At 42.3% G+C, this 27,322-nt stretch overlaps 1 protein-coding gene across 2 annotated transcripts in view; it reads right to left on the reverse strand.

Annotated features, from left to right (window-relative positions):
- Positions 1–4,366: 4,366 nt before the first annotated feature.
- The window catches only part of MTX2 (metaxin 2), a 130,396-nt gene continuing 107,440 nt past the window's right edge, over positions 4,367–27,322 (reverse strand). Inside the window, exons 6-10 of one of the 2 annotated variants that reach the window (XM_082262274.1) lie at positions 23,968–24,060; positions 22,435–22,473; positions 21,950–22,075; positions 12,091–12,167; positions 4,367–5,293 (exon numbers count right to left, since the gene is read on the reverse strand). In XM_082262274.1, coding sequence (XP_082118400.1) covers positions 5,083–5,293; positions 12,091–12,167; positions 21,950–22,075; positions 22,435–22,473; positions 23,968–24,060 — 546 coding nt within the window. In that variant the 3' untranslated portion in view covers positions 4,367–5,082. The remainder of the gene's footprint in view (positions 5,294–12,090; positions 12,168–21,949; positions 22,076–22,434; positions 22,474–23,967; positions 24,061–27,322) is intronic. The other variant, XM_082262275.1, reaches the window with a different exon arrangement.

Here is a 27,322-nt window from a genome sequence, read left to right on the forward strand (position 1 = left end):
TAGCAAGACTGGGCATGCTCAGAAAAGAAAAAAGACAAGGAAAGTTAACCATCACATGACATCACTTCTGCAGTTGGCTGTTGTTGGCCGACAAAATTCGTGTGCAGTCTTTTGCAGTTTCCAACAGACACGACAGCCCTGGACAAAAGACGGCCGATCGTTCGGCCGACGATCGGTACGTGTGTACGAGGCTTTAGTCTGTAGGGTTCAATATTGAGTTGGCTCACCCTTTGCAGCTATAACAGCTTCAACTCTTCTGGGAAGGCTGTCCACAAGGTTTAGGGGTGTGTCTATGGGAATGTTTGACCATTCTTCTAGAAGCGCGTTTGTGAGGTTAGGCACTGATGTGGACGAGAAGGCCTGGCTCGCAGTCTCCGCTCTAATTCATCCCAAAGGTGTTCTATCGGGTTGAGGTCAGGACTCTGTGCAGGCCAGTCAAGTTCCTCCACCCCAAACTTGCTCATTCATGTCTTTATGGACCTTGCACTGGTCCAAATCATTTGGTGTAGTGGTTGCTATGGTGTGGGGTTGTTTTTCAGGGGTTGGCCTTGGCCCTTAGTTCCAGTGAAGGGAACTCTTAAGGCGTCAGCAAACCAAGAAATTTTGGACAATTTCATGCTCCCAACTTTGTGGGAACAGTTTGGGGAAGGCCCCTTCCTGTTCCAACATGACTGCGCACCAGTGCACAAAGCAAGGTCCATAAAGACATGGATGAGCGAACTTGGGATGGAGGAATACCATCCGCTGACATCCGATTTTCCTCCTTTCAGTTCTGTTCCGTTTTTTGGAACGGAACAGAACCCTATTTTTTCATCCGTGTAAAAAACGGAAAGGAAGGAAAATCGGATGTCAGCGGTGTCATCCGCTGACATCCGCAATGCCATAGATTTACATTATGTCCGTATATCATCCGCAAACGGATGGGATGATATGCGGGCACACGGAGCGGATGAAAGAAATGTCATCCGCTCCGTGAAAAAAAAAAAAAAAAAAAAGTCCCTCAGCGGACTAAAGCAGCGGAGCGGCCGTGTGAAAGAAGCCTTAAGTTTAGATATACTTTAAATTAAAAGAATAATAAACGAAGGGTAGTGGCACACCAGCTACTACTGCAAAAAAACCGAGTAGCAGTATAGTTTTATTTTATTTAAAAAAAAAAAAAAAAAATTCTATATTTTAACAATAATTGTGTTACTTCTCTTCCAATACACGAATATCATATATTCTTAGTTCCTAACACTTTGTAATGTTTAATTTTGTCTTTTGAACTTGTCCTCCATTTTGTTTTGAGCCCTATGTAGGTTTTTACATACAGAACATTAACAACTTACTGTAATTGTCTCCCGATAAATGGCCTGTGTTTTGGCCGGAAATACTTCTACATCTTTACTACATATTCCACTGATCCAATGATTAACATATATTATTAACATCAAGTTTTGCAGCTTTTCACATGACATTGTCCTTTCAAAATTACAACAGATCTTCTTACTGCTGTTTGTATCTTACATTTTGATATGTCTGTGATCTGTTTGCATTTTATCATTTTTAGTGGTGCAATATGTAGTATTTATAAATCTCCTGAAGATGCCAGGGATTAGCGAAACTTGTAGAGTGGAAGTCACTACATATGTGAACCATATTGAATGTTTCTTGAAGGATTTTTATAGTTCATTTTTTTTAAAGTTTGCATATTCAAATGAAAATTTTAATTTTTATCTAAAGGGGATATATCCCCCCCCCCCCCTTGGTAAAATGTCAGGTTTTTGTAAAGTAAAAAAATTAGACAATGATTAATCATTTCAGACCTATAAACTGTACAACTCAGTTGAACAACAAACTGAAATTGTTTAGGTGGAGGGAAGTAAAAAAAAAAACATAATAATAATATAGTTGCATAAGTGTGCACACCTTTAAACGAATACTTTGTTGAAGTACCTTTTGATTTTATTACAGCACTCAGTCTTTTTGGGTATGAGTCTATCAGCATGGCACATCTTGACTTGGCAATATTTGCCCACTCCTCTGCAAAAACACTCCAAATCTGTCAGATTGCAAGGGCATCGCCTGTGCACAGCCCTCTTCAGATCACACCACAGATTTAGGTCTGGGCTCTGGTTGGGACATTCAAAAACTTTACTCTCCTTCTGGTGAAGCCATTCCTTTGTTGATTTGGATGTATGCTTTGGGTCGTTGTCATGCTGAAAGATGAAGTTCCTCTTCATGTTCAGCTTTCTAGCAGAAGCCTGAAGGTTTTGTTCCAATATTGACTGGTATTTGGAACTGTTCATAATTCCCTCTACTTTGACTAAGGCCCCTGTTCCAGAAGAAGAAAAACAGCCCCATGATGCTGCCACCACCATGCTTCACTGTGGGTATGGTGTTCTTCTGGTGATGTGCAGTGTTTTTGCACCAAACATATCTTTTGGAATTATGGCCATAAAGTTCAACGTTGGTTTTATCAGACCAGAACACATTTTTCCACATGCTTTTGGGAGACTTCAGATGTGTTTTTGCAAAATTTAGCCGGGCTTGGATGTTTTTCTTGGTAAGAAAAGGCTTCCATCTTGCCACTCCACCCCATAGCCCAGACATATGAACAATACCAGAGATTGTTGTCCCATGTACCACACAGACAGTACTTGCCAGATATTCCTGAAGCTCGTTTAATGTTGCTGTAGGCCTCTTGGCAGCCTCCCTGACCAGTTTTCTTCTCGTCTTTTCATCGGCATTGAAGAAATGTCCAGTTCTTGGTAATGTCACTGTTGTGCCATATTTTCTCCACTTGATGACGACTGTCTTCACTGTGTTCCTTGGCATATCTAATGCCTTGGAAATTCTTTTGTACCCTTCTCCTGACTGACACCTTTTAACAATAAGATCCCTCTAAAGCTTTGGAAGCTCTCTGCGGACCATGGCTTTTTCTGTAGAATGCGACTAAGAAAATGTCAGGAAAGACCTACTAGAACAGTTGAACTTTATTTGAGGTTAATCAGAGGCACTTTAAATGATGGCAGGTGTGTACTGACTCCTATTTAACATGAGTTTGAATGTGATTGCTTAATTCTGAACACAGCAACATCCCCAGTTATAAGAGGGTGTGCAGACTTATGCAACCACATTATTTTAATTTTTTTATTTTTACTCCCCCCCCCTTAAAACATTTGTTTGTTTTTTAATTGGGTTTTACAGTTTATAGGTCACATAAAAGGTGAAAAAGTTCTGAAATGATTTATCTTTGTCTCATTTTTTTACATCACAGAAACCTGACAATTTAACAGGGGTGTGAAGACTTTTTATATCCACTGTATATAATGCGTGATTGGCACCTTAAAAATCCCTCAATATCCGTTTCTTTATAGATCTCCTTACTGTACTGAAAAATGTTGTTTGAGCTGCCAATGCGGTCTCTACTGCACCACCAAATTCAGCACATGCGCCAGGCAAGGGATGCGTGTCAAACCGGCTAGGCCCAGAGCTGCTATGAGATTTCGCCCATTATCGCACACCACCAGGCCGGGCTTGAGGCTCACTGGCACCAACCACTCATCGGTCTGCTGTTGAACGCCCCTCCACAACTCCTGCGCGGCGTGTGTTTTTTTCCCCCAAACAGGCTAGTTTTCAAACTGCCTGCTGTCATTTACCGCTGGCTGTGCTGAAGTTGGTGGTGAAGGTGTTACGCTGACCGGATGAGGAGGCGGTAGAGGATGAGGAAGCGGAGTAGGAGGAGTTAGGAACAGGAGGCAAACTGAAGCGCCCTGCAATCCTCAGTGGTGGAAGGACATGCGCCAAACTGCTATCCGCCTCAAGCCCAACCGCCACTGCATTTACCCAGTGTGCTGTAAGGGAGATATAACATCCCTGACCGCACTTACTAGTCCACGTATCCGTAGTTAGGTGGACCTTGCCACAGATTGTAAACTATGTGTAGACTTTTTATATCCACTGTATAGAATGCGTGATTGGCACCTTAAAAATCCCTTGAAATCTGCCAATGCGGTCTCTACTGCACTGAAATTCAACCAGTAATGTGATCCCTACCCAGTACTCCCCTGCTGAACTACAGAACACCCTCCACCCTTCATTGCATGGGGGGAGGTGTTCCTTTGTACAAAGAAACAGCAGCACTGTCAGCTCACACAGGAAGTTAGAAACTCACTGGATTTCGGACAGGATCAACAAGTACCTTTCTGTACTCACAATGTGATAAAAGACAAACACAAATGTATTGCACAGATGCACCATATAAATGTTTATTTTTTATTTGGCCCAGACATATACCTTGACCCATCAGATAGACGTTCCACAACACACACAAATTCCATTGAGCGGTATATGCTGAAGTCGGATGATACTGAAAAAAAATCAAGTCACTGATGATTCTCATAAACAGGCATGTTTGGGCGACGGTTACCTAATGAGGGAGCACATTCAGATTAAAGGGAGGAGGCTGCTGGACAAAGCAGGCCTGATGCAAAGCTCTCCAAAAGGTGTAAAGGAATAGACACCAAATGGCTTGTTTGGAAGGAAATTGTGTAAGCAATAATAATATACATTTTTTTAAGCAAAACTCAACAGGGAAAAAAGAGAAGTTGGTTACCTAACTGGATTAACTTTACACTCTCATCTTTGGAATGCTAATCTGTTACAGGGGATAATCACCTTGTAAACACACAGATTTTCTGAGTCCATCCTTGTTAAACCCGAAAACAGTAGTTTAACTAGCCCTACTGCATCATGTAGCCAGCATTTGGGGACTGTGATCCCTGGAGTGTAATGCAAATGAGCTTTCCTTTGTTCCTCTGCTGTCAGGAATTAAAGCCACTGTTTGCTACATCTGTATAGGTCTTGGTCAGAGGCTTGGGGTAAGATCAAAAAGAAGGAAGTGTACTCCTCATTCAGTTGTCTTAAATTTATTATGATGCAGATACAGTCTGGTTCTAAGGGTGCTTTGTGTGCCGTGTGAAGGGCCAGTCACTGTATGCACATAGTAAACTTTACAAAACATTTTTATTCTCATTTCCATAACGTTCTCCCCCTCCAAAAAAATAAAAATAAAAGAACACAAAAAACATAACAGAAACTCTAAGGCAGTGATGGACCTTTGGATAATCTCATAGACGAGCCAGTGGAACTGTCCCTGTCATGGTCTTCAAAATAGTTTTGCTCGATTCTTCGGCAGAAAGCAATCAAGTTGCTGTAATTCTTGACTTTTTCACGGAGTTCATCGTTAGTCAGCTGAGTGGTGAGTATTGTGAACAGATGTCCGAATACCAGAGCATCCAGCTCAGTGGGTCTACAGGAATAGACAAGAAACAGATCAGTGCAATGTTCGAGGCAAAAACCATCTGTGACTTCTATTAATGAGGCTAAAACACGTAACATAAATTCTGCAAATGTTTCCGATCAGATTAACTCCTTTCACGGCTAAGGGATTGCCACTGATTAATTTGGCAAACAATGCTGGAATGGAAAGCTTTAGAATTGTTCAGATGATGATCTTAGGTCTATGAATTTCCTTTTTTTGTGTGTGTATGGTAAAGTTACAGGATAACGACTTGTTCTTTGCATACAGTATGTGCGAAAAGGTATAATATTTATTACCCTTCTCCCCCATAAGGTGCAGGTTCATATTGATGGACATAAATGACAGTCAACAGTCTAATGTTTATTAGTTAGACAGTGTAGAGGCTCATCTAGGGGAACAGTGACTGGACAGGTGTAAAATCTTGATATGATCGCTATAATTTTTTCCCAACAAACTGGTGTCACAGATGTCTGCAGTATGCCTGTCCTGCACCATAGGCCTAAACACAAATGGTTACCTGAGATGACGGTTCTTGTTAGGTCCCTTTCACACGGGTTTTCCAATCAGGTCCGCCTGTCAGTTTTTTCAGGCAGACCTGATCGGATGCTCCATGCACCTCTATGGAGCAACAGACAACCGCTGCTATCCGATCCAATGTGGTCTGTGAAATCCATCCGTCTGGAGGATCGGATCGGATAGGATCAGATGAAAACAGACAGGCGGTCCATCTTCATCCGATCTCCCATAGAGGAGAGCGGGGATCTGATAGCTCCCCGCTGAGCAAAATGGAGTCCGCCGGGAGGAAAGCCTGTGTGAAAGGACCCTTAGAGGTGAATTGGTTGGCAAAGAGGCCTGTAGGCAATCAGACTGTTCCTGCACTACCAGCAAACCAGTTTAAAGCCATCTTCATAGTTCATACATATACTTATCTGCACAATTATCACAACACACTATGCAGTTTGAAATAAATGGCTCTGTATTATAAAGCTGGCCATAGACGGTTCGAATCCTGGCCGGTGCAGCAGGGACCGGTCAAGATTCGAACCATGTACGAGTAGGCGGTTTGTACCAAAGTTGATCTATCGAATGACTTGGGTACACCCAGCATGTCAGATTTTTAGGACGTGATTATTGCCAGCGGCTATAGCCGTTAGCAATAATCACTGTGTCCTCCTGGCCCAGGTGGCGCCCCGGAGAACACAATAGCTTCGATGGAGGCATTTACCTATCAACGCTCACTGCTTTGATGGTAGGCGAATCAAGCTATTGCAGGAAAGAAAATCTGCCTTAAGCTATATGAGTGCTGTTTAACAGCAGTTCAGGATGCACAGTTGGCCAAAGGGAAAACAGGAATGATCTGCATGGATCTGGCCACTATCCTGAAATAAAAAATAAAAAAAGCCTCACTGGATTTATGGTGGAAGTGAAGGTCTCTAATGTAATTCACAATGGTTTAGTAGTGGGCTCTTTACCATGACATGTCTGCCTATACTTTTGCACACTTTCTTTGTCTAATTACCACCCAGGTATGAAAAAGATGGCAAAATACTGTCAACATTTTACTGCATAGTGTCGTTTACAGTGTCGTTTCGTGTAAACAGCAGAGATCGTGAAGGATTTATTGCATGGAAACCTATAAAAGTCACTTGTAAAGAACCAAAAGATGGAAGACACAGTCACTGTATTCATTCACCCCTAAACATACTAACAATATAAAATATTTGAAACTGTAGAAAAGCCATAGACAATAGGGATATTCAGGTATGGAGAAACAACTCTGACTCTTCTAAGGTATCTCCATCTTTAGCAAGCCCCTCAATACAAAAAATGGTGTCAGGCTACTGCTCACAATTAGGACTACAGAAAAGGAAGCTAAAGGCCTGCTAGATACACCCATGGCACTAGCTTATCATCGGAAAAAAGTAAAGCATACTGGACAATGTTTTCCCCAAAAAAATCAACTGATGGTGTCTGAAGGTGTGCCATCTTATCTTCTGACAGGCCAGTTTTGCCACAGAGCAAGAGACAGTCACATTGTCCATGAACACCCCATGATTTGCATAAATAGCAAGAGCTGGCCATACACACAGATTTTTCCAATTCAGCCTGCAGGCTAAACAAAGAAAATTAAACAGAATCCTCCATCCATGCTACACAAAATGGATGAATCAATCTCCTGCTGCTGGTATTGTATTTTGACAGCTGGTCGGCCAGCTGTCAAAATACCTAAACAGGGACGGCATTGGATCGGATGCAGGCGTTGTTCGGTTGACAATTTTCTGGCTGGCTCCTTCGACAATAGTCCATCTAGTTCAACCTGTGAAGGTGTGAATAATTTCCCATACCCCTGAATGTTTTGATCCTTGAGATGTATGTCCAAGAGTCTTTTAAAAGTAGCCATACTCCCCGCAGTTACTACCATTTGTGGCAGAGAATTCCACAGTCTTGTAGCCCCTACTGTAAAGAACCCCCTGCGTAGCCTGAAGTTAAAACGCTTCTCTTCTAATCGCATTGTATGGCCTTGTGTCCTCATGCATTCCTTGCGACTGAATCGTTTTTTTCTATGCTCTGATCACCGTTGAGGGATTTGTAAATTGCTAACATTAAGGGATGTCGGGCAGGAGGCGGTCAACGGAGCCACCCACTGATGATCTGGTCTAAATTAGAACAGCTTTAGTAGCACCAAGGAAGACTCCAAATTTTAAGGGTAATTTGCAATAATTAGGTTGGTTTTACAAAGATTTTTCAGCTTGTTGTAAATTTTCATCAAACCCTGAACTGTAATTTAGGACCTCATGCACACTGGGCATAAAAAACGCTGCTTTTAAGGGCATTTAGGTTTTTTTTTCTGCCTCTCAATGCCCCTCAATGTTAGCCTAAGTGTCCATGCACAGATAGGCGTTTAGAGGCCGGAAAAAAAAAAAAAAATCATCACTTGAGCATTCAGGAGAGTAGTGAATGAAATAAAGTCTGCGCTAATGTCTGGCAATTACGATACCAGCTGCGGTCACTTCCTCACACTTATGGCGCTTTTCCACTGCATGGAACCGTAACGGTTCGGCACGCTTTTGTGCTTTTCCACTGCTGGTACCACATGGTATAGTGTAGGAACGGTTCGGTACGGTACGGTACGGTATAGGTTTGCTTTTCCACTGCATGGAACCGAACGGTACGGCTCTGAAAAAACAGTACCTACTCGATTGTGGTTCCAACAGGTACCAAACTGGTACCATATCCCACAATCCTTTGCATGCAGTCACTACTAGCCACTGATTGGTAAGAGAATCCCACCCACCCCGTTGTTATCCCACCCACTTAACTTTAGTACTACTTTAGTGGAAAAGCAAACCTATACCGTACCGTACCGAACCGTTCCGACACTATACCATGCGGTACCAGCAGTGGAAAAGCAAACCGGGCCAAGCAGGGCCGAGTAGAGCCGAGCCGGTACTAGCCGGTACTTGCAGTGGAAAAATGCCAATACAGTGCTAGCCACAAAATATAAATTTTATATTTATTTGCATGAATAATTCATTCATTACAATGGCTAGAGTAAATTAATACTAAAAACACATGCCAACATTTGTTAAAGCAGTGTGACGTCAAAGATAGATGCGTTGCAGATAGTAGCTAATATAGGACAGTTATTTAACCCCCCCAAAATGATATTGTCACATGATATTGTTGTGTGTATATTGTCGTGTGTATAAGCTATTTCTCATCACACACGCAAGTTTCTGATAGGTGTCCTCCCCTTGACCAGTAGATTGACCGGTGACAACTGTTTCTCACCCTTTCAGCTGGTGGGACAAACTAGATAATATCCCTGTCCCTTCCCAATGTCCCCCACAGCTCCTGTGCATAACAAAACTTAGTAAGAAAAGACCAATGCACTTCAAACACTCCCTGACATCCCTCCTGGGCTTTTCATGTGTCTAGAATTCCTTGCAAAGTGAGAATAGGAACTACCTAGTGATGGCAGTGAGTTCCATTTCTGTTGTGTTAATGGCTAAACAAATGGTAATAAACATCACTGCAAAATCAAAGAGAACTTGTGTCCCTGTGAAAGACAGCACTTCCACCTGACAGCCATGAATGCGGTGACCTTGTCACTCAGGGACATGTCAAGTCACTTGGAGTAGGGTAAGGTACACTTATCTCCTGCAATATTACAGGACATAAATATGGACATCACACCAACTGAAAAGAGAAACTCCAGTTTTTCACCTTGGAACAAAAATCCACCAAAGACATATGGCACTATATTTAGACAGCCCTTATCAAAAATGATCTTTATAAGAGTGTGAATTACCAAATTTTGTATACTTCTGGCAACTTGTATATGTACATAAAAATGACACTCGGATTTCCCTGCAGCAACTGCTTATTCCCATAAGATTGCTGTGAGCTGCAGTGTGTATGAAAATAGGTTAGTATGCTTTTCAGCAGCAGCACACACACAGGGGTTCTCCTGTGTGCACAGCTCATCCGTCACATAAATTTGATGGTGAAGAGAAAAGAAGGACCCATGAAGGTGAAGAAGCCAAAAAAAAGTCCAGAAACAATTTTGAGGGGGTGGGAGGTTTATCTGTCTCTCCTCAAGTCCAGAATTACAGTGGCTGCAAGGTCCCATGTCAAGGTTTGCTCCCCAAGGCCATACTCCAGCTCAATGTCTGTGCTCGGACCTCTACTAAATATGACTGCCCATAGACTATTACTAGCAGAGGTATGCCTATTTGTGTTATGGCAAAAAGCATAGACGATGCAAAAACAGGCTTAAAATTCTCTTATTTAGTGTTATGTTTTTCCATTCAGCACAGTGTCCCTGAAAACATCCTTGGGTCTCCATCCCTGACTCATCAGCATATTCTACCTGGAAACCTCTGTATGCCCCTTTCCCAGTTTGGTAGTTCATTTCAAATACCACCATACTAGAATCCCAGGACAGAACACCATGTCCTTGGACATGTCCAGTGTCTCCATTCCTAACCTAGCAACACAAAGTACCTGGCTCATTCTTAGCTTTGAAGTGTTCCTAGAAAAATCACTTCCCAACAGCCACAATTCTGGAGTTTCTCTACAAAATTCGTACTCCAGTCCCAGCTCAGCCTTAGAAGACAGAAGTATATAAATATGACAATGCCAGAGACAAGGCAGCACTTGCTGACCAGTATGTTGGCTATAATGGTGCTTGTTATGCCACTAAAGGGAAGTTGCAGGAACTGAACTATATTACGAGATGGGCTCGGGCGTGTTCGAGTTTCCCACCAGGAAGCCAACACTGCACTCCGCTAATCACAGGCACTGAAGCAGCTGCAGATCGGGAACTGTGTCACTGCCTTTGATTAGCGGACTGCAGTGTCTGCTTCCTGGCGGGATCGGGCCCGTGTAAACTCAAACATGCCCGAGCCCATCTCTAGTTATCAAAGGTATGTGCTGGCCTAACGTGGAAACCACTGATATTGAAAGTTTACGAAGAATGCATAGAAATGTAGCCATATTAGTTACTGGTGATGAAAGGCAAAGTGACAGTTTTACCCATCCTAGACCCATTTATATTCACTTATCCTGCTGTTCTATTGCTCGGTTTTCCTAACCCTGTGTATGCTCTGTGTCAGATGGAGATGGAGCTTACATAGGGTTGATACTATGTCCTCCTCTTTCTCATGTGACAGTGTTTAGGCCCAACGATTGGTTCATGAGAGGGGATCGCATGCTCTCCAATACCCAAAAGCACTTGGTAATTTGCATCAGCAACAACAAAGTTAAGGAGTGGCAGGGGGAATGCAGGGAAGGCAAGTGTGTCAACCTCATCTGACAGTCCCTCATGTATAGATTTCTTTAGATATGCTCATAAGCATTTATTGTTACATTTAGCTAAAGTATCAACTTTCAAAAGTGGCCCATGTATTGTCAGCCTGATGCAATATGAATAAATTATGTACAGGATAAACACAGTGTGTACAACTTCTTGTTGATCAGTTTATACTTTAAAAACTGCCATATGGACTATGTTATATTACAGACTTAATGGGATAAAGAGCTAGATAAGAGCATCATAATGATTTCTAAATTGCTCACAACACGTGTTTTCCATATGGAGATCTGGCATGCTAGGTAGATATAGAAGAGAATGCCATTCCTTTAAGCTAGCTTAAGGAGTAACATCAACAGACAAAGACAGATTTGCAAAAAATATTAATAACCACATATGAAAGGCTTCATCCACTGTGTTTAAGCATAACTAAGATATTATGACTTTTATGCATTTGTATAACCAAGCAATGACAGCCTAAGAACTTTCCAGAGCTTACAAATCTCTGCATGTCATACTGAGGGAGATTTATTAAGCAACATACCAACAGAACCAGGTGCATATCTTGTGCAAACCAAGCTGTCTCTCATTTACAATAGGATTTCTGTACATCTGAGACCCCTTCCCTGCAATTTTGGGCAGCTGACAGAGAGTTTTGCAAAGATGTACATTAGATGTACCACTGAATAATGGTTTTCCACTTAGCACATGCACAACTATGATATGATCAGCAACTGATCTATATATGGGGCAACTACTACTGTGAGCAGTGCGCTCCGACATTACATGCGAACCCCGCACACGCACAAGTGTGAACCGGGGCTAAAAGTTTTGTAGCTGCTGACTGTCAATTGTTTTTTTTTTACAGGCTGGAACTCCTTTTTAAAGAACACTTTGGTTGGAGTCAGGCTTTCAGCGTATAAAGAAAAGTACAAAAGTACAGAAACATATTTTAAACCAAATGACTTACTGTTTATTAAAGAAATAAGGCTGGGTTCCTAACCTCTGCGACAAGGCCTGGCAGCACTGATCTACATCCTCATAAATCTGAAAGAACACATTAAATCACATAATTATTCACAAAACAGTCCCTTTAATACATAAACATTTGCTATTGGCCTAGCCCTTCTATTTTAAAGAGACCCCTATCATTAGAACAAATATTTCATCAACATTATTCTCAGAAGATTATATGTGCATTTCATATGTTTTATGCATGTTATTAACCTGTAAAAGCATCCCTTGTGTAGACATCCAAAAGACCTGAGACTGCTGCTGGGTGCGGCCATTTTGGATGTGAAGTCATAAAGGCTGAGCATACTCAGAGCGGTCACTGGACTCACACTCTATAGCAGACTTTCTCAAGCTTTTTACCATGAAGGAACCTTAAAACAGCTTTCAGGTTTCACAGAAACCCTGCTAATATATTGTACATTTGTGGGGTAAAATCTACTATCGTTTTTGACCATAGTGACAATACTATTTATCAAAAATGTTGACAATAAGTTATTGTAATACCGGATTTCCCCAAAAATAAGACCTACCCCGTAAAAAAGACCTAGCATGATTTTTCAGGATGCTTATATTATAAGCCCTACCCCAAAAATAAACCCCAGTAAAAGTGGTAGTAAAGTCAAAAAACAATCCTGTTATCGGCTTTGTTACAGAATTATATAAGGTGCAATGTGTGTGTTTGTGAAAAATTATTTAATGGGCGCTTACATGATCTCACACTGCTCTCCTCCTACCTGACGTCAGTGGGGGATCTAGGTTGCTTGGAGCGGGTAAAAGCGCTCTGGGAGGTCACGTGAGCACCCAGCGGCGCTGTAAATAAGGTATTTTGCACAATAATATTACATAAACACACACATTGCATGTTATATAATCCTGTAACAGAGTGGATTACAGGATTTCCTAATGCTACAGACTCCTGAGCAGAAAGGGAGGGGGAGGGAAGGCACAGGGACACAGGAATTGGCAGGATTGACCAGGTAAATAAGACATCCCCTGAAAATAAGCCCTAATGCGTCTTTTGTAACCAAATTCAATAGAAGACCTGGTATTTTTGAAGAAACACGATAGGCATGTTCTTTGCACAAAGGTAAAATGTTTGTTATGTCTGGAATTCCATTTGTGTAGCAGGTTTTCAGAACATTTTTGAAGCTTTTAAACAAAATTAGTTGACCAATGATAGCCAGATAGAATGCTCTGAGAAAGGATTTTTCAGAATTTGCACACGAATGTTTGAGTAAAATTGTACAAGCTTTAGGTTGGCCAAAGACAGCTAAAATTTCAGCAAATTCCTGCTAAATTGGCTGAAATTCAAGCCATGAGTGGCCCTGTAAGAACTGCTAATTTCAACAAAAGAATTAAAAATCAACTGAGCCGGATGAAAAATGTGAAAGAAAAAAGTGACTGAATCCCATTAAACGAATATATCCACATTGTTTGTAGTTGATGGGGGAACTGATCAATTTTGCTCAATCATCCCATGGACTAAACAAGAAAAATCTAACTGTGTGTGACCGGTTTTATAAGTAAAGATTTTTCAACGATGTGATTGGTGACCAACATCAGATCACCGAAAGTTGATCACGAAGGCCTGAAAAATGCAAAATGCAACCTATACAGAGAGAAATTTAAGGGCTGCCCCTTCTGAGCCATCATTCTGAAAATTATAAGTGCCTACCTGTCAAAGCTTTTCCAAAGACTCCAGTACTTCCCAAATCTTTTGTTTGTTTAATATCAGTTACCCAGAATGTATTGAAGTCAGACAGCCAGTAGGCTAGCAATTTTAGAAGGATGCCAACTGAACAGCTGATCACCTCATTAATATTATTGGTAATAATATTATACAGGATTTTTATAGCACCAACAATTTTTGCAGAGCATGAGGGCAGACAGTAACGTTACAATACAATTCAATACAGGAGGAATCAGAGGGCCCTGCTCATTGGAGCTCACAACCTAAAAGGGAAGGTCAAGTGATACAAAAGGTAACAACTGTGGGGGATGAGCTGATAGAGAAAATAAAAGTACAGTTGTTAGGTGGAGGCGGGATAGGTTTCTCTTAAGCGGAGGGTTTTCTGGGATCGCCTAAAAGAGAACAGTAGCTGGACAGATTGGGGTAGGGAGTTCCATAGGAAGGGAGAAGCTCGGGAAAAGTCCTGCAGGTGAGCAAGAGAGGAGCTAGAGAGCAGAAGGTCTTGGGAGGAACGAGGAGGACGATTAGGTTGGTATTTTGAGACTAGGTTAGTAATGTAGCTGAGGGCCAATTTTTGGAAGTCTTTGAAAGTTATTATCCCCTGCTGAGCTGTTATGTTCTAACAGGGGGGCGGCCCTCCTCCCCCAGAACACTCCGATTAGCTCTCTCTGTCATTGGCTGAGAGTACTGATCAGGAGTCGGTCGGCTGCTGGTTTTCCAGCATACATGTCCAACAGAAGCCGGCCGAATGTCGGTCGCTGACATTCAGTCCGCGTGTACCCGGCTGTAGGCTGCCCATAGATGGATTAAAATTTGACCGGTTCAGTGATCAACTTCTGTAGGACAGGACTTTTGGAAAACTTGTGTCCATCAGTGGCTGCAGACACTGATCAGTGTACTCTGGCAATGGAAGAGTCCTGATGTCAGTGTACAATGACAAACAGGGAGAGTTCCTCCATCTACCGCACATGTGTAGATGGGGGAATCCATTTGGTTTTTTACTATCAGCTCATGGGCTGATGGAAAAAAAAAAAAAAAAACGAGGTATCTAGGGCCAGCCTAAGTGACCCAAATAATTGAAGGCACTGGATCAGTATGACAGGCAGGCAACTTGCAAGGCAAGGTAAGCAATGGCTGCCTACATACTTCCTTCTATACAGGTTTTCTTTTAGCAAATGTTCAGTTCATAGACCAGATGGAACGTTTATATTTACCATGCTTTAGAAATTAGGCACTAGAAATTAAAGTACTTTATATAAAAAGAACCATACACTGAGAAAGTTGAATTAGGATCTAGAGTCTTGTTGCTAGGCAGTTTATGAAATCAGTCTATTTTGAAAGCCTTTATCAGATAAGATATATTGGAGATAACAGATCATGGCCTTGAGGTGTACAAGAACCAGACATGTAAACCATCTCTTCATCTGCCTACAACAGAACACACTGAATTCCTCTATTTTGCGGCTGCAGGAAAATAAAACAGATCTACTTTCACAGTTATTTAGTCTAGCAGAACAAAACGCTAAAAATGCCGCAGAAATTTTAATGATGGAGATAAAAGCTGTCAATATCCGCAGTGTATGCTTGTAGGGGATCTAGCTAGGTATGTCAGCTTAAGAAATATGTTACTGATAGCGATCACCGTGTCACCTGGATAATTAAGCACAAATTTCTTCATCTGAAACCAACATATGACAGGAGTTATTGATGGGTTGTCTTGTCATTGTGCTACACATAGGTGTAAAATACCTGAAATGCTTTCTAGTTTGAACGTATGAGAAAAAAAAAAACCTATAAAGAACACAAAACAATATTACTAAATGCAAGCACCACACCAACAGGGCATACAGACTAAATAAAAAAGAAACAAACGACACCCAAAAACCATTTAGGTCTCATGCACACTGCGTGTTTGCTCAGCTCTTCTGAATGCCTTTTCTCCTGCTAAAAGAAAAGCAGCATTAAAAACGTGCCTAAGGATGCGTTTTTCAAACTGGTTTAGGTGCGTCAGGCATTTGGCCGTTCACTTCATTGGCTAGAATATTGATTTATTCTGGCCACTGAAATAAATTAACACTCAAGCACTAAATGTACCTGGTGTGTTTAGGCACGTGCGGCGTTTCTTTCTGCCGAAAACCTCCTCTCCTGAATGCACAAGAGATGGGGGGGTTCGGCCTCCAAACGCCTGCAAATGCCTTTGTGCAAGTACCCGAAGGCTTATATGAAGGCAGAAAACAAAACATTGAACGCCCCTAAAATTGGCGTTTTTGACTCTGAGTGTACATGAAGCCCTAAAATCTTTAGAAAAGTTGAAAAGTCCTGTTAGAACATTTTCTATCCTTTGATAGACTAAGAATTATCCTAGGACAGTGATGGCAAACCTTGGCACCCCAGATGTTTTGGAGCTACATTTCCCATGATGCTCAATTACACTGCAGAGTGCATGATCATCATGGGAAATGTAGTTCCAAAACATCTGGGGTATCGAGGTTCGCCATCACTGTACTAGGATATGGGAGAAAATATCACTCAATGTAAATGTAATGAATGTGATGCATCACAGCGCCCCCAAAAAAGAAGGTAGTTTATAAAAGGTAGTGCTGGTAAAGCCTGAGCTCTTTGCGGCAAAATGTGAAGACAGACCAAATTAGTGTGCCCTATGACTGTTTCTAGGACATGCCTAGGGCACATCAGTTGCATAGGAAGCATTAAAGCCGAACTCCAGAAAAATAAAAAGTTCTCCCTTTCAGTGGGCTGTGCTTGAATTGCAAAGGTTAACTGCTCATTTAGCCTAGGGATGGTAAGAGCAGTTTAACTTACCTGATCCTCTGCCCCCATGGCAAATGTTGTTTTGCACCAACAGTGGACTGTCCCTTGGAGTCCTCACATCCAATACAGGTCAGTGGTCCTTGGATCAGCCTTGATGACATCAGAAGACCTAGACATTTGGAGTGCAGGAAAAAAGGCAGCAGGGACAGTCTAGCAGTGTGGGGAGCCGCAGGAGTGTAGGATTAAGTATGTAAATTGGCTGTACTTTCTCTGGCAAGGAAGGGCCATTTATTTTCTGGAGTTCAGCTTGCTGTTGGGGCATCCGAGCCAAGTCACTGCTCTGTGTATCCAGTCAGACATGCAGCTGCGGCTCCCGCTCCTCATTGGCTTACTGACTTTGATTGACAGCAGCAGGAGCCAATGGCTCCCCGCTACTCTCTCAGCCAATGAAAGGGAGAGTCGACTCTCCTTCAACATTGCTGGATCAAGATGGGGCTCAGGTATGTATTGGGGGGGCTGTGGGGAGCTGCTGCACACAGAAGGTTTTTTATCTTAATGCATAGAATGCATTAAGATTTTAAAAAACTCACTTTAGAACCAAGTGATATTACATGGCAGAATGAGGACTTTATAAATAGCTGTTCTCTAGTGAAAAGGATATGAGAGACAGTGATAGGCACCTAATGGTTTTCTGCACATGAGCCTTTGAAGTCTTTAACCGCCCCACTCTGTGTGCACAGAATGCAATCCTTCTTGTACAATGTATACATAATATAGTAAGTGTGTGTGTGTGTGTTTAGCACAAAAGTAATCTGTCAGTAGGTTAGGTAATTTTTCAAAAAATCAAAGTACAGGGAGGTCTCCGTTTATATCAAGAAATTAAAGCCGATTCTACAATCTCAAGGTGGTTCTAAAGGTAAAAAGATTCTTGTTTTTTGGGTGTAAATACACTAAGCTTGTGATCATGCATGATTTTCACCCAGTTCATACCTATTTTACAAAGTGATGGCTCTTGCCATACACTAATTAAGCAGGGTAATATTTAGATATCATGCTGCCCAAGATACATCTGAACGATGACACCCTTTGTCACAAGCTCCACCCCTTGTGTCACGTATTATTTTAGCAAAACTTAATGTAAGAATGCACTTTTAGAAGCAGTATATGGTCTGCGGTTCACGCGAAGCTACATTTCAACTGTACAGATCATCAAACAAGAAAAAGCAGAGATGGCAATATCCCTCTGCCCTCTCTTCTCCAACTCTCTATTGTTCAGAGGTGGAGAGAAAATAGAAACTAAATAAACAAAAATTTGCCACAATTTGTACATTTTGACGCTCGGTGCCTCCTCCTCTAGGCACTGGCCTGTAAGTGTAATTATAGTAAATAGAGCCCTGAGCACAGGTCAAACTGTAAATGTCTGCAAGATTTCTTTGTATGATATGTCAGCATCTTCCCATCCCCCAGTACTCAAGCATCCTCAGGGTGATCACAAGGTATGTCATTTCTAAGTGCACGGTGCAATTTAAACAAAGTGGCTTCATGTACACTACAGCTCCTAAACGTGAGTTTAAAGCTTTTGGCGTTTTTTTTGCCAAAGCTCCTAAACTCAACTCCATTAAAAAACTGTGTCCATGTCCACAAAGGTTTTTAATATCTTTTAGAAGCTGCTGCGGTTGGGGGAGGTTCAACCTCCCTTAACCCCTCCCCCCCCGCCCTGAACGCAGAAGATTCGAGTTCGGGATAGGAACATTTTGCCCACGGGCCACAAAACGTGACAAATTCGGGGGAAACAATTTTGCCACTTTTTGCTGTGGCTGGCAGTCATAATAAGCTACGTGAACATGAAGCCTAAATGGGAGTGTTGTATTATTTCAAGTTAACCCTCCTCTTATGTTAGAATTCCGTTACTATCCATGATGTTTAGGGTCGGTTTTGACCCGTGTTTTAAATCAGCCATAAAATACCCTCTGAATAATTATTTATCATGAAATTTGTTTCTTACCTCTTGGTTACCTTGTTAGGCTTCTTTATCCTTGAAAAGATTGGTTTTAATATTTTTGGTGTGACTCCTTAGACCTTTCTTTTGATAGCATACCTCTCATTTTCAAATTTAAAAAATGGTAAAATAAAGTCAGCAACTCTGAAATGTATTGGTCCTATGTTTCTTCACTTTATTTAGAGAAGCAGACAAGCAGGAAAAGAGATAGGCTCCTCCCTAACTACAGCTCACAGGGTTGAGAGGGGATTGGCTGTCAGTGTTACTAAGCAGAGAGAGTGTTTATGATTTCAGTTTTGGCACTTATTAGTATCCTAAAATCCTATATTATAACTGGGTCAGAATTGACCCTAACACCATGAACATCTTAATTTTCACCACAGTATTTTATAATTTAGTGAAAAGGATTATTTTTTATTACATTGTTTAAATAGAGGTTCCTGACAAAGTAAAAAAATCTTGATGCAATAAACTAATTTATGTGATACTTCTAGACATTCAAAACCTGAAAACGGGTCGGTTCTGACCCTAACATAAGAGGAGGGTTAAGTAACATTAAACTCAATAAAAAGGTATTATCTTCCATCCAAGTGAAAAGGTCTACTACTGTCACCTCTGGTCTGATCAACCTTAACGTACCTTGTTCACTCTCTGATACTGGGTGCAAGAAAAACAGTAGCCAAGAATACTGGTTATGTAACACACCTTTATTAGATATCGTTCACTCCTGTATTCTCTGATCAACTGTTATGTCAAAGTCCTAACTTTCTTTACGCTTAAAGGGGAAGTAAACTCTTAACTTTTTTTTTCCCTGCATCGCATACTAGCACATTATGTGACACTTACCTGCAAAGAAGCCCGCGTTGTCCCTGCTGACGGCCGCATTCATCTTCACCCGTCTTCCTTCTGGGTCTGCGGACTCCGGCTGTATTACTGGCCGGAGCCACGCGACGTCACTCCCGCACATGCGCGAGAGAGCCGCCGGTCACGGCACAGGGCTCTGAAGAAACGAAACGGGCGGCCGTTTCTTTAGAGTGCATGCGTCGAGGATGTCATCGGCTGCATGCACTGTAAATATCTCCTAAACGGTGCAAGTTTAGGAGATATTTACAGCACCTATAGGTAAGCCTTAATATAGAGGCTTACCTATAGGTAAAAGTCATTAAAGTGGATTTACAACCACTTTAAAGGGTAACTCCACTTTCATAGGAAAAAAACAGCAAATGTAAAAAAAAAAAAAAATTAGCATATACAATTGTGACTCAAGTCCTATTGTAATTGAATGTTATTAAAAATCACCTTTCCTTTTCAATCTACAGCTCTGTAATTTCCTGTAAAATGCAATGCAATGTGCCTACCTACACAGAATGTGTACAGAATGCCCCCCTGAAACATAAATTCCTGCTTGTGTGATTAGCTCAGATTTTTTCAGAAGTCTCTACTAAGCTACAAGTCAGATTTCAGGCATCCCCTGCAAAAAAAATTAAATTTTTAGTGAGGTACTCAAAATAGGAAATCACATTTAAAGGGATGCAGACCCAGCAATTTTCATCATTAGAGCCCTGCAGGTGCAAAAGCTGGTTGATAATTATGAAACCACTCCCATTAGATTCACTCAGCACAGAGGAACAAACAGGGATTTCTTCAGAATTACAGAAGGTAGGAATTTGCAACAAAGTTTGTTAAAATCCTTGTAATGTACATAGATCACAGAGAGGGGAATGTTTTTTTTTCTCAATAAAAGTGGAGTTAATCTTTAAGCTGAAAGCCTTGTTATGGTTGATTCTGTATTGTCACTGATGATTAGTACCTGTTCACCGTTCCCCATTGTTCTCTGTTATATAAACTTAATAAAAAGATTGGATTAAATAATGCCAGCACAATTTTACTTACCATGTAGCACATGGGGCTCACAAATGTATCACAATGAAGTAAATAAGTGGAATACAATATGTGATCAAGTAGAAGGATGGACATCTATCATGAAGCAGTATACCTGTGTAACAAGCTTCATAAGTAAGCTTGGATTACATACTGGTTCCCAGTAGGTAATGTCACCAAAGCGTAACAGGTTAACGTGAACCTGTGACCAGGCTATGGCCATTTAAGTCCCTTGAAAGGCAGTAATTGAGCTTTATAACAATCCCTCACTAACCAATGTAGCTTCAGCTACGGTGGAGTAATCCCTCCTTAAAGCATACCTATACTCTTGCAATCAACATTAACTAGTTTTAATCCTAATGCTGCTAACATTAGTAAATAGACAGGTATGTATACTTTCTTGTTTCAATCTTTGTTTTTGTTTTTTTGTTTTGTTTTTTACCCTTTTTTCAAAGCTTCCTGGTTTTGGCCTAGGCCAAAATGATGTCAAACATCCCAGGAGTCTTCGTGGGAATGGGCATTTTATTTCTCTTTCATCTGGAGGACAGGAGGAATGGTTTCTCAGCTAGGCACACATCCCCACCCCCCAGGCCTCGCCAGCGTGCCTGAGCTGAGGGCTGATGGATTCCAGGAAGTAAATACTACCTGAACCATCTGTCTTTACTCAAGATGGACACAGCTAGAAATGCTAGGGGGTATTTTTCAAAGTGAGTTCTCAACAAAATAAAGCATGGCGACATGGATGAATGGGTAAGTTTGCATTGAATAATAGAAATGAATGAAAATAGGGTTTTCATTTTGTTGCACTCAGAAAAAGTTTAGTTCCACTGTAAATTTCACAGCAGAAGCAATGAAATCATTCCTTCTCAACAGCTCCGCTCACCCTGCTCCCCTCTCTTCTGGAGCACCTTCTCTGTGCTTACAATCCAAATTAGAAAGCTGAAAGGCTTCAGAGTCACTACAGGGAGGGGAAGCAGAGGAAGCTGAGCTCCTGCAAAGTCTTCAATGCTGCTGCAGTGACTTTTGAGGAGGAATTGATTTATTCTGCCTGCAGCCACAGGGATGGAGGATGGCTTGAAAGGTCATCTACCCCTTATAATGTAAAAATGCCTGAATGTCCATAGCAAGGCCAGAGGTTCACTATAAAGTTCAATGCCTTGAAATAGTTATTCCCAGAAATCAAAGAATGTGAGCTTCCATCTGAGGCCTACCACATATGTATTCAAAATAGATTCCCTTTAAAACAAATCAACTACAATTACGAACATCTCCAGGCATATTTAATAAGCCAAAGAGAAGTACGTAAAGCCCAGTAATGCAAAGCATCCAATCAGAATTTGTTTCACTGATCTGGCTTTAGTAAACTCATACTCATATGGGTTACTTCACCTTGCATATCCTTCATTGATCTTTGTTAACATCACATCTTTTTTTCTAGCATGCAGTATGGGAAAGCAATGTTATTCCTCTACTCACCTGTTCCAGTGTCTTCCCGGCCCAGCCAATGGCTTTCATTTTCCTCTTAATTTCCCATTTCTTTTGAAGAACTAGGATAGCATTGAGTGGCCATGAATACGGCGAGCTATACCGGGGCTGAGTGATCTGCGTAAACACAAAAACCACAAGAACCTCAAACACAGGAAGAAAATAGACAGCACTGCCTAATAAGCTGCATTTATCCACAATGGATATTTCCCAAATGAAAATCGCAGCCTGCAGCAGTAAATATTTCCCTTTAAACATCGCTTATTCTAAATATATATATATAAAATAGCTAACAGCTATATTAAAATTTGCCAGATGTATTGCAAAATGTATGTGCCAGCAGAAAAAAAAAACACACTGTATCAACTAATGGTATAAAACCTCAATGTTTCATTTATGAGAAGGGACCAACAATTGTGAGCAAAAGTGTTTTCTCATTAAAATTTAACCAAGATAAATGCTTTGGAGTCACTCACCTCCTCTAGTGTAGCTTCATCACACCACTGAATATATAACTGCAAGAAAATAAACAGTACAAAAAAAGATCATGTACAAAGAGAGAAGGCAGAAGGAGAAATGCGTTCAAATATAAAGGGGGGTTTCTTTGTTTTCAGATATAGTCCAGAGAAAAAGAATATAGAACAGCTTAACAGAAATGTTTAAGTTCGGCCAAAGGCCTTCGATGGAAGTTGGACTTCTGTAGACCAATCAAACTACCGAATTATCTTTTACCAAAAATAAAGCAGGTCACAAATCACTTTGATTTTCGATCTGTTAGATCTCCAGGATTTCCCACTAGCTGTGTAGTCTAATGCCCCGTACACACGTGCAGATTGTCGGCCGAAAAGATTCGGCCGACGACCGATTTTCGGCTTGTTAGTATGATGCTTCCGACAGCCGACAGCGCACTTTCGGCCGAAAATAATCTGTCGTGCAAGCATTAAAATTTTTGTATGCCGACACCAGAGAGGCCGATTGTTCGCCAGTCAATACAGAATTCGGCCGACAGACAGCAGATTTGCAAGACTGAGCATGCTCAGAAAAGAAAAAACACAGGGAAAGTTAACCATCACATGACATCACTTCTGCAGTCGGCGGACAAAATTCTTGTGCAGTCTTTTGCACTTTTCAACAGACACGACAGCCCGGGGACAAAAGACGGCCGATCGTTCAGCCGACGATCTGCACGTGTGTACGAGGCATTAAGGCCTACATGACTTACCTGCCAAATGATCTCCAATTCTGATCAGTCAATTCTTCGAGTCGGGCTCCCCAACCACACAGCATACCAGGCTGATTTCACTTTCCTCAACTCCATACAGCTTAGTCACTAATCACCAAATTCTGCTCACTATGCTCCCCCCCCCCCCCCCCTGCCTGTATAGTGCAATATAATGAGCCTAACTGGCCTACAGTGCTGGCAGCATTCCCTCTCCAAGCCTGCATTATACCGTGCAAAAGAGTACAGGAAGCCAAAATTAAGACATTTTCAGGTGCCAATTAGGTGAGCTTAAAAAGAAATGCAATTAATGATTTATATACATTTGGGTGACATTCAAATTTAAAGTGGTTTTAAACCTCAGACATGAATTATGAACAAATCATATCCCTCTATAGTGTGTGCCTGCCTCAATTAGGAGCACAAGTGTTATTTCTGTCTGCTGCTTTGTTCCTCTGCTATCAGCATGAATCACTTCTGACAAGTTTTCCTGACACCAAGAGAAAAAAGGTGACAGGGGAGGGAGCTCCAGCACACAGCTTGAGTTTGACAGCCTCAGCTCTGCTGTTCCTGTGTGCAGGGGGGAAGGGGAATGCTGAGATCTGATGTTCTAAGATTTCTGACAAGTGGCACCATCCACTATATTCACCACAGCATTCAAGTAGTTGGGCTAGAAACCATTAGGAGTGCGCTGTTCCTTTCTTCATTAGTACAGGGAAAGCACTCACTATAATGTAACCAAGCACTGACATGAGTTTAATAATAACATAAAATGAAGTTGCATAGTTACCTCTGCTGTCAAAAGCATGTTATTAACCAGTTCCATGTAGGCTTTCATCTCTGCTCTCTGGACCTCATCCAAGCCGTCATTGAGTGAATGGCCCTGTATAGGGGAAAGCCAATGACTGACTATAGGGTGGTCTTTAACACAACTCTCATTAACATTGACACCTGATTATTTAAGGGCGAAAATCGCCACAGAATTGAAGTATTAGTTTGAGAGCACTGTGTGCTAGAAGATTTTGATGTACCAGTTCTTAGCTTCCTATATTGCTCAGAAACCTCAGTTGTAATCTCTTACACCAAAAAAATTATTTTAAAAATAGCCTAAAAAAAACACAAATGCAGCCTCCATATCTATGGATGTCAATTACTTTCTTTTTTCTTGGGTTTAGATACACTTTAATGCTTGTTGCTACTCCGAGAGAGGATTTAGATTGCACAGGCAGATGTTACCAGTGGCACTTATCAGAGGAAAATAACCCTAATTGGGGCACATTCTCTAACTTGCTTGATCAATTTTCCTTCTGTGTGTCTTCATGGAACAATCATGAAGGGCTTCTATACAGAAAATATCACTACCCAATCCAGCCTATAGTAGCAGGGTAGCTTGAGTACATGGGTCCACCTCATGACAAATTCAATTGTTTGCTGAGATTTAAGCCAGCCATAGACAGAATTAAATTTGTCTGGGTTCAGCAGGAAGCAGCCAAATTTCAAACCATCTATGGGCAGGCTGGTTGTACTGAAGTCTATCTATCAAAACAACCTTCAGCACAACCATCCTGTCAGATTACTGCCACTGGCTATAGAGGGAGGGATGCTCCCATCAACACTGAATGTGTTTATGAGGGAATTGAATGATTTTTCTTTCCTTCAACCCTTAATGAATGGCCAGCCTTAAGGAGGAACTTTACCCATAATAACTTAGTCATAAGTCATAAAGCAGATCTATGGCTCGTTCACGCAATCTGCAGAGACCTGCGGTTTTCTGCAAGACACACAGGAAACAATGGTTTTCTATGTGTCTTGTTCACACCAAAACAGAGGTATGATGTCCGATGTGGAGCTGTGTGGGATTATGCAGCTTCTCTGCAGTTTCCCTCACAGACCTGCACTGGTTTGCAGGCAAAGCGAACAGCATCGCTCTGCATGCCTCCCATGTGGAAAGGAAGTTGGGGGGGGGGGGGGGGGGGATGCGGCGCTCTGTGAGATTACAGTTTGCCTTCTCCCCCTGTGGATTTCAAGTGGGATGCTGCTGCTCAGGTACGTTTCTGGAAGGGCACTAGCGAGGAACAGAGTGGAGGTATGCTGTGAGGGGGACACAGATGCGGCTAACCCATTGATGGTATGTGAAGGGTAGGACAGAGCGGCTGTATGTGATCAGGGGGACACGGATAGCGGACAGTGCCGGTGGGGACATGGATGGCGGACAGTGCCGGTGGGGACATGGATGGCGGACTGTGACGATGGGGACATGGATGGCGGACAGTGACGGAGGGGACATGGATGGCGGACAGTGACGGAGGGGACATGGATGGCGAACAGTGACGGTGGGGACATGGGTGGCGGACAGTGACGGAGGGGACATGGATGGTGGACAGTGACGGTGGGGACATGGGTGGCGGACAGTGACGGCGGGGACATGGGTGGCGGACAGTGACGGTGGGGACATGGGTGGTGGACAGTGACGGTGGGGACATGGGTGGCGGACAGTGACGGTGGGGACATGGGTGGCGGACAGTGACGGCGGGTACATGGGTGGCGGACGGTGACGGTGGGGACATGGGTGGCGGACAGTGACGGTGGGGACATGGGTGGTGGACAGTGACGGCGGGTACATGGGTGGCGGACGGTGACGGTGGGGACATGGGTGGCGGACACTGACGGTGGGGACATGGGTGGCTGACAGTGATGTTGGGGACAGAATGGCTGACAGTGATGTTGGGGACAGAATGGCTGACAGTGATGTTGGGGACAAAATAGCGGACAGCGATGAGGGGGACAGAATGGCAGACAGTTATGGTGGGGATGTGATGTCAGTCTGTGAAACAGACGTGCAATAAAAACTGATGTACACGTGTATGAAAACGGAGGTAAACTGATGTCCCTGCAAGTGAAATCTGTGCAGTTTTCCCATCAGTTTTCATGCACTTATGACGTGAACAAGCCCTAATGATTTCAAAAAACAGTTACATTCTTAAAATGCATTGATTGCTAACTGTCATATTTGCTTGTGTCCTCAACCAAACTGTCAAACCCTCAAATGGCTGGTGTCATCACTGATCACATGTGCAACACCATGACAGGTTAAGACCAAACAGAAGCAGCCTCGTTGACTGCAAGTGCAGGTTCACACTTGTGCGATGCGGGAACGCTGCAAATATGCAGCGTGTTCCCGCATCGCATCCGCACATCTGGCAGTTCACACTGCCATATGCGATACGCTGTCAATTGAAAGTTAACGACACCCCCAGTTGCGATCGCATATCGCAGTGCGATCTGCAAGTTCGCACAGAATTGGATCGCACAAGTGTGAACCACTGTGCGATCTGATTCTGAGGCGGCTCAAAAAAAGCCTCATGTGCGAGTTTGCTGCGGATGCACTGCGAATTCAGCCATACAAAGTGTATGGCTGAACTCGCATCCGCACGTGAGATCGCATGTAATGAAGGAGCAGTGCGCTCCGAATTACATGCGATCTCGCAAACCGCACAAGTGTGAACCGGCACTAAAGAATAGGAGAGTTTAATTCCACTTTAAGGCTGTCAGCAGATCAGACTCTACAAACTCAGCACAGTGCCCAAAAATGCCTAAATAAAGAGAGCAACTGAGCATGTGCAGAGCAGGATGAGATTGTGTGTTACTGGATTTTAAACAGTATAGGGCTCTCATTCTTAATGTTTTACATTTTATACCTGCAAGAGGGGCGAGCCTGAAGTGATCTAGCAGGACTTAATAAAGATCCACAATAAGCTGGCCATACAAATAAAAGATTCCTCCATATACACAAACAAGGTGGATGTAGAACCCCCCCCCCACACACACACTTTTCCCTTCCTACTGGGACACTATGTTTTGACAGCAGCACCAACAGCTGTCGGAATACACTGATGAACAGCTGCAGTTGATTGGAGCAGCCACTGATTGAGAAAAATTCACAACATGTCCCTTCGACAGAAGTTGATTAAACAAATGACTCCTGTTGTGAGGGGAAGACCACACACTGATCAAAATTTCGATCGTAGTATGGCCAGCTTTATCAAATAACATCGGAAGTACAGTAATGCTCTATTTAAACAGATTTGTCAGTCAACATGATCTAGGGAAGGGGTGATCACAGACACATCTTTGTTCGGGTGGTC

This window comes from Pelophylax lessonae, assembly GCF_965119305.1.
Source record: "Pelophylax lessonae genome assembly, chromosome: 6".
Classification (NCBI taxonomy): Eukaryota; Metazoa; Chordata; class Amphibia; order Anura; family Ranidae; genus Pelophylax; species Pelophylax lessonae.